General features: G+C 48.1%; 1 protein-coding gene across 1 annotated transcript in view; it reads left to right on the top strand.

The window, feature by feature from the left end:
* The first annotated feature begins 1,056 nt into the window (after positions 1-1,056).
* Positions 1,057-12,922, top strand: part of LOC119331083 (E3 ubiquitin-protein ligase SINAT5-like) — a 31,788-nt gene continuing 19,922 nt past the window's right edge. Inside the window, exon 1 of the mRNA XM_037604264.1 lies at positions 1,057-1,469. Within this exon, the coding sequence (XP_037460161.1) occupies positions 1,176-1,469 (294 nt within the window). The 5' untranslated portion in view covers positions 1,057-1,175. The remainder of the gene's footprint in view (positions 1,470-12,922) is intronic.

The raw sequence follows: 12,922 nt of genomic DNA, 5'->3' as shown, positions 1-12,922 counted from the left end.
ATGGAGGGGTCCGAAATCAACCCTATCTCTTGTTTCCCCACACATACAGACTATAAAAATAGCCTATACCTATGTATTTCGAAATTACATGGGTCTGGCCCAATAATAAGGTGACGCAACACCTAGAATAGCCTCGGGACGAAATTTTTGAAGTGGCATCTTGTATATTTCGTTCAAGGCTTCATGCACCCATTATGGTGGCTTCAAAGTCCTGAAATCATCACTTGTAACTCCGTTCTTGTTCCCCTTGCGCATGCCATCATCTCCATGCTTGTTCTTGCTCCAATGTTCATCCTTCTTCAAGCTAGGCCCTTCATTTGTAAGCAAAACAAATGTATCCAATTTAGACAACATCATATTCTCATGAACATTAGAATCATGCCAAGAAACTAAAGTACCTGATAATTTAATTGGCGTGCGCGAGCTCTAGTAATTGGTCCAGTATATGTAGCAGTAGGGGCTGTGGTTGTAACAATTGTATTGATGTCCTCATCATCCTCCCCTTCTTGAAATGAAGTCGTCCTCGACGGAAGTTCATCTTCCTCACCGAAATAAGGCTTCAAATCTGCAATGGTAAAAGTGGGACTAACCCCAAAATCTGCAGACAACTCAAGTTTATATGCATTATTATTTATTTTCTCCAACACCTTAAAAGGACCATCAGCACGAGGCATTAGCTTTGATTTGCGCAAATCAGGAAATCTATCCTTACGCAAATGTAACCAAATAAGATCTCCAGGTGCAAACACAACATGTTTTCTACCCTTATCTCCAGCAAGTTTATATTTAGCATTCATACGCTCAATGTTTTCCTTAGTTAACTCATGCATTTTTAAAACCAATTCAGCATGTTGTTTAGCATCAAAATTAACCTTCTCCGAAGATGGAAGAGACAACAAATCAATAGGTACACGAGGTAGGAAACCATACACAATTTCAAAAGAGCACATCTTAGTAGTAGAGTGCAATAAACGATTATAAGCAAATTCAATATGAGACAAGCATTCTTTCCACATTTTCTTATTATTCTTCAAAACAGCCCTAACGTCCCCAAACCAAACCAATCCCGATTACCCAAACGCAACGAACCCACCGCGGCGGCCAGGCGCCTCCGTCCTCAATTCCCAGCGCAACCGAGAGAAACACGGAAGCCGACGCCGGGGCACGCTCCCGCCATGGACATGGACAGCGTGGAGTGCCTCTCCCTCCCGGACGCCTCCATGGACGTAGACGACGTCGACAGCCACCAGCACCACCACCACCACAGTATCCCGATCCATCCCGTGCACCTCGCCGCTAACGGGGGCGTCGGAGGACGCGCGTTCGCGAAGATGAATGCCGGGGGCGCGGCCGCGGCCGGGGGAGTGGGTGCTACAGCGGGCGCCGCCGGCGGGCCACCGGCGACCAGCGTACACGAATTGCTCGAGTGTCCTGTCTGCACCAACTCCATGTTCCCGCCCATCCACCAGGTAGGTGCTCTTCGTGGCACTCCGCGTTCCCTGATTTCGGGGTGGCTTGTCTACGCTTCTCGATTTGAGATGAGTATGCGTGTGGGTTTGAGTCTAGAACTGGACACGGTGGCTGTGATTAGGGTATTCAGGTGCACAAAGGTTGGTCTTTGTGCTAATTTTTGTGGGATCGAATTAGACTCGCGTATTCTAGCGGAATCGTTTAGCTGGAATGGGGATTTTTGCTCCCTGTAGGGATTGGGTGATTGTGATTCGAAATGGGCACATATGGATTCGGCGCTTCCTAGACTGTAATTTCTTCTGCAAATTACGGATTTTTGTTAGGTTTTGTGTTGATTTGCTCCCTTCCATGCACATATTGAATTGACACATATCTTCTGTTTTGGATCTGAGTCGAGCTATTAGTGTGTGGAGTCTTTCCCTATCTACGAATTAATTGTACTATTATTTAGGGGATAATTTATTTTTGAAAGAAGTGTATATACCCCCCTTAACTTTCACGTTTGGGCTACATCACCCCCTCAACTCAAAAACCGGTTTACTTAATCCCCCAAACTTTGCAATACCCGACAAAACACCCCCTAGCGCCCTGATTAGTGGGTTTTTAGGTGGTTTTGCTGATGTCTCAACGGGCGAAGATGAAAAGCATCACTGCGTAGGACACTTCTTGTGCGTCCAGACCATGCCTACCTTGACATGCAAGAAACTGATGCCTTTGTGGACCTGCTAGTGTACAGACCGTGCGACCCTTGCGGCATGTCGCTTCTCGTCGCAGTGGCGCACCACTACCAGCCCTTTCGCTCTAGGACAGGCTACCGCCAGCAGCGTCGATGTGTCCGACCTCCACACGTCCAACACCAGGAACACATGCGGGCATAGCAATCTCCCGTGCACCAAGTGCGGCGGTGAGGGCGTGCTCATCGCGGTTTCCCGTGCGCCGAGCGACGGCTTCAAGGGCGTGCTCATGGCGGCCTCCTATGCGCCAAGTGACGGCGGCAAGGGTAAGGCTCATGGTGGCCTCCCGTGCGCGCGGCGAGGGTGAGTCATGTGGTAGCCTCCAGTGCGCCAAGCGGCGACGACTAGGGCTCCGCACTGGCACTCTCGGTGTTCGACACACTCAGAGCAGGGGCTCCCATACGCATGCTTGGCGAGGAAGATGGTCCTGGTAAGAAATAGTTGGCTTACACTGGCATGGGTCACTGGACGAGGTGGCAGTATACAAGTCAACCAACGAAACAAGGTCACTGTGCCAGGTCGGTGAAACCATCCTCAAAACCAGCTTAAAAGTCTCCCGGGGGTGTTTTATCCGGTATTGCAAAGTTTAGGGGATTAAGTAACCGGTTTTTGAGTTGAGGGGGTGATGTAATGTAACCCAAACCTCAAAGTTCCGGGGGGTATGTATACTTCTTTTTTTGTTGCTTTTTCGCAAGCTCCAAAAACTTTGGAATAGTGGAGCCATTTTTTTGGTTTTATTTACCGTTTAGCTTGTTTTTTTTCAATTTACTGTTTAGCTTGTTGTTGCCGATTATTTGTCTTGTTGCTGCTTTTAGTAACCTTTGGTACTTCTAGTTTCTTGGACTGTATGCAACTGAGAGCAATTGTTGATCCAGTGAGAGAAATTGTTGACCCAGTCGCTTAGGTAGTACATAGAGGATTCCTCTTTCGGATCACTCTTGTATTTGGTTGCGAGCTAGTATAGTATTCTTTTACTCCACTGACTTTTCAGTACCGTGTTTGGTCTTGCATCCGTTTCAGTATTCTTGATAGGTTGTGTCTTCTGCTGCTTGTTTTGGATGAAATTACCCTTTGCAGTTATAATATAGTCCTTTCCTTTCTAGTTCACCAGAGTGGATTAGTACAAATAGGAAATAGTGGTTGTTGTAGTAATGACTCCGGCCATACTTGAGGTCCCATACTTGAGGCACACCACCTAGGCAGTCAGCACAAGTCAAGATGGTCAACAATAGTCCAAGCAAGACACCCCGGTCAACAAAAGTCCAAGTAAGCCTTTCGTGGTCAACAAGTCAGAGAAAGGAGACCACATAAAAGAATAAGTCAAAGATGAAGACAATGAAGCAGAGAAGGCCTTTCTATGGTAGAGAAAATCTCCTCCTAAATGGGCCTCCACCCCCTCTGATGTAGGGCGGAACCCTAGGTGGACGATCTTTCACGTTTGGAGTGGATCCTACGGGGAATCACGAAGAACACGCGGAAGCACAAAGGGGAAAACACGGGGAAAACGAGAGAGAATCACGAAACCGACATAGAATCAATCACACGAGTGCTAGATCACCGAACACATAGAGATACATATGATCCACAATCAACAAGGGTAAGGATACAAAGGAACCGTTCTTCTCCGTACGGAGGTCTTGATGATCTTCCCTAGAAAGGGGTCTTGAATCCGCTTGGGGGATCTTCTCCGAAGAGGTCCTGGACTCCGAGGAGAAGTATCCAAGTGGATGAGCAAGGGCTCTCACACAAATATGAGCTAAACCAATGCTAAATCTAATTAGGAGGTGGGAGAGACCTATTTATAGTCGTAGTGCAAAAGGAGGTCACCCGCGGGCGCGGTCACTCAGGGGTCGGACGTCCGGAGGCTCGGGACGGTCCGGACGTTCGGCTGGGCTCGGGCGTCCGTAGAATCGGCTCGGTCGTAGGCGCGTTGGACGTCCGGAGGGTGTCGGTCGTCTGGAGCTTCGTGACGGTCCGGACGTCCGGAAGTCGTCGGTCGTCCGTAGATTTGGCTCGGGTGCTTGCCGTCCGGTCGTCCGGTCCGCCTCGGACGTCCGTAGATTTGGTTCGGGTGGCGAAGTGCCGGACGTCCGGAAGGCTCGGTCGTCCATGTCCTGGAACTCGTCGGACGTCCGGACTTGGTTGGTCGTCCGACGCCTGTAGCTTCAGCAGCATCTCTTCTTCTTCTTCAACACGCTTGGGGTCCTCGTCGTCTTGGCTCTTGCAAGTAGTTGTTCCTTGGCTCACCTCCATGTACCTGATTACACATAGAGTTTTCGAAGGAGGTAGTAGCCATGTCTCGTGAGTAGGAAGAGGGAATTCGGAGAGGAGCGAGTTCACCTTATCTTCGATAGCCTTAGCTCGGGCTCGTGTCATGGGTCCAAGTGGTGTTGAGGGAGATGTCGATGCGTCCATGGGGATGAGCGAGGGATGCTCCACATCATCTCCCCCCCCCCCCCTTGGGAGAGATCCGACCTCGGATCAAAAACTTCATCTCCATGGTAAGGTGTGAGGTCCTTGACGTTGAAGATGTCGCTCACATTGTACTTGTCTCGAGGTAGGTCGATCTTGTAGGCGTTGTCGTTGTAGCGTGCTAGCACCTTGAAAGGTCCATCGGCTCGAGGGAGAAGCTTGGACTTGCGTTCGTTGGGGAAGCGGTCCTTGCGTAGGTGTAGCCACACTAGATCACCAATGTTGAAGACCATGGGTTGCTTGTTGATGTTGAGCTTGGTTGCTAGTCGTTGTACTTGTCGCTCGATGGTGTGCCTTGTATCTTCATGCATTTTCTTGATGTAGCTTGCACGAGCACTTGCGTCGAGGTTGGTTCGCTCTTGTAGAGGAAGAGGTAAAATGTCCAATGGGGACAATGGGTTGAAGCCGTAGACGACCTCGAAGGGGGACTTGCCGGTCGTCGAATGTCTTGCGCGGTTGTAGGCGTACTCGGCGATGGGTAGACACTCTTCCCACTCCTTGATGTTCCTCTTGATCAACACGCGAAGTAGAGTGGAGAGTGTACGGTTCGTCACCTCCATTTGGCCGTCGGTTTGAGGATGGTATGCCGAAGAGAACAATAGCTTGATGCCGAGCTTGGCGCATAGGTCTTCCAAAAGTAACTCAAGAACTTGACGTCGCGGTCCGCGACAATTGTCTTTGGCACTTCATGAGGTCGCAAGATTTCCCTACAAAATAGATTGGCAATATGTGAAGCATCGTCTATCTTGTTGCAAGGAATGAAATGTGCCATCTTAGAAAACCGGTCCACAACAACAAACACGGAATCTTTTCCATTTTGAGTTCTAGGCAAACCAAGTATAAAATCCATGCTAATGTCTTTCCAAGTTTGATAAGGAATAGGAAGAGGCATGTAAAGACCATGAGATTGAGCTTTAGACTTAGCTTTGCGACATGTTGAGCATCGGGTTGTGAAGCGTGAGACGTCACGGAATATCTTGGGCCAATAATAGTTCTTGGAGAGCGTAGCGAACATCTTGTCGCGTCCAAAGTGTCCCATGAGTCCGCCTCCATGAGCCTTTTGCAAAAGGAGCAAACGAAGAGAAGACTCGGGAATGCATAGTTTGTTAGCTCTCATAAGATATGCATCTTTGAAATAATATTGTTCCCAAAAAGTATGCATCAAACATTTAGCATAAGGAATAGCAAAAGATGGATCATTAGCATACAAGTCTTTGATGTGCTCAAAACCAATAACATTCAACTCAAGTTTAGTTACAAGCGTACATATGCGTAAAAGCGCATCCGCAACTACATTTTCTTTACCCTTAATGTACTTGATCACATAAGGAAAAGATTTAATAAATTCACTCCATTTGGCATGACGCTTGTTCAACTTAGTTTGACCTTTTAAGTACTTAAGCGTTTCATGATCGGTATGGATGACAAACTCATGAGGTCTAAGGTAATGTTCCCAAACATGTAGGACACGCACTAAAGCATACAATTCTTTATCATAGATGGGATAGTTAAGTTGAGCACCGGAGAGTTTTTCACTAAAATAAGCAATGGCTTGTTTTTCTTGCATCAAAACTCCGCCAATTCCGGTACCACTTGCATCACAATGAACCTTAAAAGTTTTCTCAAAGTTGGGCAAAGCAAGAATCGGAGCATGAGTAAGCGAAGACTTGAGCTCATCAAAAGCGGTGGATTGCAAAGATCCCCAAACAAAAGGAGTATTCTTCTTACTCAAAGCATGTAAAGGAGCGGCAATTGTGCTAAAGTTTTTCACAAAGCGGCGATAAAATCCTGCAAGACCAAAAAAACTTCGCACTTGTTGCAAATTGGTGGGTTGGGGCCAAGTTTTAATTGCTTCAATTTTAGTTTCATCAACATGGACACCCTTGGAAGAGACAACCAAACCTAAGAAAACCACTTTGTCAACGCCAAAAGTGCATTTTTTCAAGTTCGCATAAAGGCTTTCCTTGCGAAGGGTTTGCAAAACAGATTTAACATGATTAATATGTTCTTTCATGGATTTGCTAAACACAAGTATATCATCAAAGTAAACCACAACGAAGATTCCAATGTAAGGTCTAAGCACATGATGCATAAGACGCACGAAAGTTCCAGGTGCTTCCGACAAACCCATAGGCATCACTAACCACTCATACAAGCCAAATTTGGTTTTGAAAGCAGTTTTCCATTCATCACCTTCTTGAATGCGGATTTGATAATAGCCACTTTTAAGATCAATTTTTGAGAAAAAGTTGGCTCCACTAAGTTCATCAAGCATATCATCTAAGCGAGGAATGGGATGCCTATATCGAACGGTAATGGCATTTATGGGTCTACAATCGGAACATAAGCGGAAACTTCCATCGGGCTTAGGCACAAGTATAACGGGAACGGCACAAGGGCTTAAGCTTTCACGTACATGACCGTTGTCGATTAGTTGTTGTACTTGCCGTTGAATCTCCTTGGTTTCTTCGGGATTGACACGGTATGGGGCTTTGTTTGGAAGTGGCGCTCCGGGGATGAGGTCGATTCGATGCTCAATGCCTCGAAGAGGAGGTAGACCGGGAGGTAGCTCATCGGGAAAAACATCTTGAAATTCCTGCAAAAGAGATTGAAACACCAAAGGTAGCTCGTGAATGGTGTTAGTTTTTGGTTCTTCATCCTTGCACACAAGGACAAAGTGCATCACACTCGATGGGTTCTCACACACTTCTCTCATCTCACTTTTGGTGGCAAATAGGATGAGATTTTTCTCTCTAGGCGAAGAGGCGCTCAAGTTTGGCTTGTGGCTCTCACTCACTTTTTGGTGGATCACTTTCTCACTCTTCTCTCCATGATGGGTGGCTTGCTTGTCGGCTATCACTTGACTAGGAGACATAAGTCGTAGCACGTATTCCTTCCCTTTCATCTTGAAGCTATAGTGATTGGTGCGCCCATTGTGGATGACACCACGGTCGAATTGCCATGGTTGACCAAGAAGGAGGTGGCAAACGGTCATTGGGACCACATCACACTTCAAAGTGTCTTCATAAGCACCAATTTTGAAGGAGACTTGGACCGTATGCTCGACTCGTATAGTGCCGGAGTCACTTAGCCATTGAACCTTGTAGGGGTGCGGGTGCTTCCTCTTGACCAATTGAAGCTTGGAGCATAGTTCTTCACTTGCCAAGTTGTGGCAACTACCTCCATCGATGATGACCTTGACGGACCTTCCATTGATGCCGGCCTTAGTGTGGAAGATGTGGCATCGTTGGTCTTCTTCTTGTTGATGTTAAAGTGTCAAGACTTTGGAGACAACGAGAGCGGGGCTCGAATCCTCATCACAAAAGACTTGATCATCTTCATCCTCGTTCACGCGCCGGTGCATGGCCACTTGCTCAAGAGCTTCCATCTCCTCTTCACTCATGGAGTCATATGTGCCATCGTCGTTGAGGATCATGGTGCGCTTGTTCATGCATTGATAGGACTTGTGGCCTCGGCCGCCGCAAGTGAAACACTTGAAGGAGCTTGTCTTGACGGTCTCATCGGTTGGAGTAGATGATGAAGCACGCGGCTTGAAGTTGCTTGTAGTAGGAGGAAGACGACTTGAACTTGTCGAAGTTTTCTTGTAACTTGACTTGTCGTCATTGCTTGGAGAAGGCTTGGTTGATGTAGATGTTGGAGGAGTTGTTGAAGCTTGGATGTTGGAGAAGCCGTATGTCTTGGATGAGTACTTGGCGTACTTGAAGTCATCTTGCACTTGACGTTCCGCCTTTGTAGCTTGATGCACGAGCTCAATGAGGTTGGAGTAGGGTTGGAAGTCGGCAATCTTCTTGATGGGATGATTGAGACCATTCAAGAAACGTGCCATTGTTTGCTCATCATCTTCCGTGACATTGGCTCGAATCATGGCAATCTCCATTTCCTTGTAGTATTCTTCAACACTCTTTGTTCCTTGCTTGAGGAGTTGTAGCTTCTTGAAGAGATCGCGGTTGTAGTAGGTTGGCACAAAACGTGCTCGCATGACTTCCTTCATTTGAGCCCAAGTGGTGATAGGTGGTTCACCTCTTGCTTCACGACGCTCAAGGACTTGTTCCCACCATATGAGCACATAGTCTTGGAACTCAAGTGATGCCATAGCGATCTTCTTCTCTTCCTCATAGTTGTGCAAACGGAAAATTTTGTCGACCTTCAATGCCCATGAGAGGTATTCTTCCGGATCATTGCTTCCATTGAACTTGGGCATTGTGAACTTGAGCTTGCCATAGCGTTGCTCTTCATTGTGTTGTTGGCGATGGTGATGATGACGTCCTTGACGTGGAGGATAGTCATCCTCATGTTGCTCTTGGCGCGGATGAAGTCCATGATCAACTTGCTCTTGTTGAACTTGAGGTTGAGGTGGAGCTTGACGAGCTTGTGGAGCTTGACGTGCTTGTGGAGGAGCTTGTGGAGCTTGGCGTTGCACACTCGATTGGTAGTTCCTCTCTTGGATTTCTTCTCGAAGAGCTTCCTCTTGATTGCGCCGTTCGCGATTGCGGTTGGCGATGGCTCGACTTGATTCTTGAAGGGCACGTTGCGCCTCAAGAGCTTGCGCTTCTCGTTGTTGTTGTTGAAGACGTTGAGCCTCGGCGTCTTGTTCCTCTTGGTGTAGACGCGCTCGTTCTTCTTCTTGGCGTCGTAGTCGTTGCCGTTCTTGAGCTTGAGCAAAAGCGACTTGGTTTGATTGAGGACGAGGAACTTGTTCATCAACTTGCTCTTGTGAATGCTTGTCATGTAGCGGGTTCCGAGATGCATGCCGGTCTTGACGCGCGGCTCGTCGAAGAATGGTCGATGACGGTGTACTTGAGCCGGAGAAGGTGTCGTCGGAGTGTCGACTTGAGCGGCTCCGTCTTGAGGATGAAGAAGTGGAAGGATGCCGGTTCCTCATCAAGGCGCGGATCTCGTCCATTCTTGCATCATTTTCTTGCTTGTGAGAGTCGAACTTGTTGTCGAAGTAGTCTCTTGTACGTTGCTCGGAGAGTCGCAAGTCGGTGGCGAGGTTGTCGATGCGGTCGCTCATAGCTTGTTGCTCTTGGTGTAACGCCCTTTGAGCACCAAAGAGGTGGCTCTTTGTGACGAATGATGACATGCCGTCGCCGTTCTCGATGAGAGGTGGATTTGTAGAAGAACTTGGCCTATCCATCATTCCAAACAAAATGTGAGTGGTAGAAGGAAAAGAACGTGTACCAAATGTACCTTGACCGAAGTTGAAAATGAATCAAGTTCACTCCAATGCGGACAATGAAATAGCACTTTTGGTACCAATTCTTGTCGGTTCGCACACCTACACACGTAAAAGCTTTTGGTGGAGCTTGGTTAGGATGGTGGCACAAAATTTGATGCAATAGTAAGTGAGCTTCAATAATGTTGGAAAAGGTTCACAAATTTGCAAATGCAACAAGTAGACCAAGCAATTAATGGTACACGGAAACACACACGCAAATAGATAAGTGGGATTGTGCAAACCAAAAGTGAGCCAAAATGTGGAAACCACGAAAATGCTCTTGTTGCACAATACTAGAGAGACGCTAGCACGATTGCACAAAAGGCGGATACGCAAACTTGTGCACAACCTACTAGGCAAAAATGCAACTATCTCTATCCAAAGTATGCTATATGTATGGTATTTCGGTGCAATGATCCAAGATGATCCAATATGACAATCTTAATGTAGTATGATGCTATGGTTCTTGTTCATAAGCTCTTTGCTTATCTTTCCTCTTTGCTTAAAAGCTTGGGTGGCTCTTTCACTTTTGAGCTCTTTTCTCATGCAAAACTTCACGAACCAAGATAGCAATCGTGCATGCTATGACAACTTTGTGACACACAAGTGGATCCCAAGATATGCACCACTATGGTATGGTATGTATGCTATGGAGTATGATCCCTAATGTGCACAAGTCACGTTGCCGGCAATACTCAATGGCTAGTCTCGATGGGTAAGCTACGCAAAATGAGGCAATGTGGGTTATCAATGCAATTGCAAGGTATGACAAAGATGTCGTCGAAGTTACCGTCCTTGGCGATGATGAGACTCTTGCGAAGATGAGCCGTGGTGGTGATGACGTCAACCGTACCTAGATAGCCGAAACACAAAAGGATACGGGATCCACAACTCAAAATCTCAAGGACCAAAATATGGCAAAATCGTCATAGGAGGTATCGGGTAAGATTTTGGTGTATGTGGGTTTGGCAGATGTGGTGGAATGTGGGGTTGTGGTGGTGGTCGAACTGTCGAAGTTCAGCTTCGTCAGGGTTTTACGGACGTCTGGGCTTTTACGGTCGTCCGGACTTCGTCGGACGTCCGACCTTTTCTGGTCGTCCGGAGCCTGGTCGAAAATCGGGCTCGGGGAGAAGAACTGCGAGATTTCCGGGGAAGAAGAAGATGGTGAGGTCGAAATCGAGTGGTATGGTGGATGGAAAAGGGTGTGGAGGGTGGGGAAAGCTAGATCCACACGTAGCAACACAAATCCATGGACCAAATCCAACAAAATCTCAACTCACCAACAAATCACAAAAAATTTTTGGGGCTATTTTTGGTGGGGAATTTTCGGAATTAGGACGAAAACAACAAAATCAAGCTAGAAAAAGGGGGTAGGGGCTCCAAAAACGTGATCAACCTGGCTCATGATACCAAGATGATGTAAGGCGGAACCCTAGGTGGACGATCTTTCACGTTTGGAGTGGATCCTACGGGGAATCACGAAGAACACGCGGAAGCACAAAGGGCGGGGAAAACGAGAGAGAATCACGAAACCGACATAGAATCAATCACACGAGTGCTAGATCACCGAACACATAGAGATACATATGATCCACAATCAACAAGGGTAAGGATACAAAGGAACCGTTCTTCTCCGTACGGAGGTCTTGATGATCTTCCCTAGAAAGGGGTCTTGAATCCGCTTGGGGGATCTTCTTCGAAGAGGTCCTGAACTCCGAGGAGAAGTATCCAAGTGGATGAGCAAGGGCTCTCACACAAATATGAGCTAAACCAATGCTAAATCTAATTAGGAGGTGTGAGAGACCTATTTATAGTCGTAGTGCAAAAGGAGGTCAAAGTGGAGGGGTACAAGGGCTCCAGCCCGCGGGCGCGGTCACTCAGGGGTCGGACGTCCGGAAGGCGTCGGACGTCCGGAGGCTCGGGACGGTCCGGACGTCCGGCTGGGCTCGGGCGTCCGTAGAATCGGCTCGGTCATAGGCGCGTCGGACGTCCGGAGGGTGTCGGTCGTCCGGAGCTTCGTGACGGTCCGGACGTCCGGAAGTCGTCGGTCGTCCGTAGATTTGGCTCGGGTGCTTGCCGTCCGGTCGTCTGGTCCGCCTTGGACGTCCGTAGATTTGGTTCGGGTGGCGAAGTGCCGGACGTCCGGAAGGCTCGGTCGTCCATGTCCTGGAACTCGTCGGACGTCCGGACTTGGTCGGTCGTCCGACGCCTGTAGCTTCATCAGCATCTCTTCTTCTTCTTCAACACGCTTGGGGTCCTCGTCGTCTTGGCTCTTGCAAGTAGTTGTTCCTTGGCTCACCTCCATGTACCTGATTACACAGAGTTTCTGAAGGAGGTAGTAGCCATGTCTCGTGAGTAGGAAGAGGGAGTTCGGAGAGGAGCGAGTTCACCTTATCTTCGATAGCCTTAGCTCGGGCTCGTGTCATGGGTCCAAGTGGTGTTGAGGGAGATGTCGATGCGTCCATGGGGATGAGCGAGGGATGCTCCGCATCACCCTCCTAGCCCAACTAGGAGCACATGGGCCAAAGGATGGAAAATTACCTAGTTCAACCCTAAAGGGTAGTTGTCATTTGTCAAAGACACTATATAAGCCCCCCTATGGGCATGTAAGATCACTCACTCCCACTTGAATAAACTCAAGAGAAGGGTCATTCCCCCCTTCCAAGCGCCTTCAGGAGAGCAAAGAAGGTCGAGACTCGGAGTCCGAGGGACCTTAAAGGCCCGGACTAGTCGGGAGCCGTGGGACTCCGGAAGCGGTGACACTCTTAAGTGTGCCTTGCGTCGGGCAACACTCTCAATGACCCTTCCATAGGACATAGGTTGTGCTCCTATGAGGCGACTGAACCTACTTAAAAAACATCCCTGTGTCACTTTGGCGAGTGTACAGCGACCTTCGCTATAGGGGCAGGGCCGAATGCAACCCCACCAACTAATCCCTAACCACGTTGCTAGGGGTGCCTCTAGTGGAAAGTTGATTCTTGAACATCAACGGTGGTAATTTGTAGGA

Source organism: Triticum dicoccoides, chromosome 1B, assembly GCF_002162155.2.
Source record: "Triticum dicoccoides isolate Atlit2015 ecotype Zavitan chromosome 1B, WEW_v2.0, whole genome shotgun sequence".
Taxonomy (NCBI): Eukaryota; Viridiplantae; Streptophyta; class Magnoliopsida; order Poales; family Poaceae; genus Triticum; species Triticum dicoccoides.
This window is presented reverse-complemented; position numbering and strand designations above follow the sequence as displayed.